Source organism: Montipora foliosa, chromosome 5 (genome assembly GCF_036669935.1).
Source record: "Montipora foliosa isolate CH-2021 chromosome 5, ASM3666993v2, whole genome shotgun sequence".
Lineage (NCBI taxonomy): Eukaryota > Metazoa > Cnidaria > Anthozoa > Scleractinia > Acroporidae > Montipora > Montipora foliosa.
In genome coordinates, this window is record NC_090873.1 from 14426059 (window position 1) to 14428633 (window position 2575).

Genomic DNA, 2575 nt, shown 5'->3' on the forward strand with positions numbered 1-2575 from the left:
CTGTATGTTTAGGTTATGCAACGTATTTTTAGGTTCAACATCACAACAGCACAGCCTCTTTTGAAGGCGAATCCAGTGGTTCGTTTAACTGGACAATCTGCATTTAGTGCAACAAAAACTTTAAAATGTTTGACTGTGTAACGCTTGTAAATATGTTCGAGATTGTAAAGGTGAAAATAATCCAATGCACTTTCAAAATAAAGACACAAATATCTTGACGTTTGGAGACTGCAGCCGCTTTATCATCAGCGGATGATAGCATTTAATTAGCTAGTATGCATTTTTACAGAAAGGGACAATTTAAAGAAGGTTATACAATTTTATTTTAGAGGTTTCGTGGCTCGTTTTCTGTGTGAATTAAACCAACTGAAGTGGTTATTAAACCATGAAAAGTTGTCCTGTATTCTGCAGGTTATTACTTTTTCTAAAGTTGAGAGGTGACCCTATGATAAGTGTGTTTTGTCAGCTGCTATTTACTGGGAGTTGAATCTACTTTGTTTATGTTTAAGGTCGACTACTCCTATGTACTGGACGAAAGATCACGATCTTCTTTTAGTAAGAGAAGTGCTAACTGTTGATCCGTATAGCCAGCCAAAGGGAAGCAGGGAGAGAGCGAAACTGTGGGAAGAAATTGCCTTAAACCTGAATGCAGTGTCTGAGCCCCGTTTCTCAGTTTCTGAGAGGTCTATAAGAGACCGTGTAAACCTTGTTCTAATAAAGAAACACAAAAGAAAGGTTGCAGAAGAAAGCAAGGCCAGTGGAGTAGCAGTTGATGAGCCCTCAGAGTTTGATGCAGCAATTGAAGAAATATGTGAGAAAGCCGAGGCTGCAGAAAGAGATCAGCAAATGATATCAGAGGGTAAAAAAGCCAATGCAGAGAAAGAGAAAAAGCAAGCAGAGGATATGAGAGCCAAGGCTTTGGAGAAAGTTGGAGAAACACGAAAAAGAGTGGTCGGTGATGATGTTAGTGAAGAGCCTGAAAAAAAGGAGAAAAGAGCAAGGAGATCTGGAGCAGAGACCATAGTATATCTGAAGGAGAAATCGGAAAAAGAATTCAAAATTAGGCAAGAAGAGTTAGAACTAAAAAAACAGGAGCAGTGTGCCCAGGTAAAGCGGCAAGAGGAAATGACACAGCAACTGATCCATCAAAAGGAGCAGCAGCAAAAAATGTTTACTAACCTCCAGCAGCAGCAACATCGGCAGTTTCAACAGCTAAGCCAGATGCAAATGACTATAATGCAGCAACAACAACAACAGAACCAGGCACTAGTGGCTGTGCTGCAAGAGCTTGCCAAGAAGAAGTAGACAGAATAAAAACATCTTAAGTTTAGGTTAAGTTGATATGCTAAGTATTTGTAGTGGTTCAATTTTATCCTTCTTTCGATTTGTCTTTTTTCTTTGTTTCACACTCATTTTCATATGTTACGATACACAATATTGAACCAAGGATAAAATTTAACCACAACATATCATCATGCTCAGAGCAAAGCACCATTGTTTGTTGTTCTTTATTGGTTTGAGATAATTACAGAGTTCATGTTCAAAAGTAAGCATTTGGAACGACCATGGTAAAATGCCCTGGTGTACCAGTCTTCTGTAGTTGTTAGTACTGGTATATAATTACACCAGTGATCTCTAAGGTGATCCTTCTCTCTTTAGTGACAGTCTCTCTTAGGAAAAATACACACTGATTCTTGGCCTGTGCAGATGGCAAATTTATTGCAAAAACTGAAATGGCCAATTAGTTTTATTCTTGACCTGGTAATGACTAATAGATGAGGATTACTTAAAATAATTTTGGATCTGGATATTGGGCATGGCTTATAAAACATAGGGGGTAACAAGCCCCCCTACCTAGGCAGAGGGGGTACATGGAAATGTAAAAGGCACAGGGAGGAGCAAACCATTTATTAAGTTCGAAATATTCGATTTTCATGATTGCTTTGGTTGCATATTTGTTTTTTTTTTTGTGGCAACAGCAAGATTTTAGCCTTTTTGCGGGAGGAGGGGAGGTCATTTTAAAATTCAAACCAAAAGTATTTGGAAAATATATACTTATTTAAGGGGTAGTACAATATGACTTCATTAGCACCAACATGTAGCTCTCTGTAACCTTTATTTTAAAGTACCCCTGGGGTCAAACATGAGAAAGGATATTATCCTCCTCCCCACCCCGAATCCCATCAACCAACACAGCAGAATGTATGAATATTCTTTAAGGAGTTGCAAGTCCTTATCCTCCATAGAATTAAGCAAAGTATTCTTACAAGGTGGGTGGATCCAGCCCAAAAAATTGGGAGGTTGTGTTGCCATATAAACATGTTAATGCATTTCTTAATATGGCACAAACAATGTACATCTTTCCTATTGAGGAAAGTCCAATCTTGAGGTTCTTTTTGAAATCTACAAACTTGAAGAACTCAACTATGTCTCCAAATAGCCATTCTACAGAAACTCTCACAGAGCTCATAGCCTTATTAAAATTTACCATCTGTGGAGTGAGTATCATGTTTCTAAAAGGGGTCTGGAGGTGCATCCTCAATGGGTAGGTGGGGTCTCCATAAACACATAGTGG

General features: G+C 38.5%; 1 protein-coding gene and 1 pseudogene across 1 annotated transcript; one reads left to right on the forward strand and one right to left on the reverse strand.

The window, feature by feature from the left end:
* Positions 1-846: 846 nt before the first annotated feature.
* LOC138002194 (uncharacterized) lies at positions 847-1305 on the forward strand. The gene has a single exon (XM_068848274.1). It carries the CDS (start codon positions 847-849, stop codon positions 1303-1305), a length of 459 nt encoding a protein of 152 aa, XP_068704375.1.
* A 958-nt stretch (positions 1306-2263) lies between these two features.
* Positions 2264-2575, reverse strand: part of LOC138002195 (uncharacterized) — a 3845-nt pseudogene continuing 3533 nt past the window's right edge.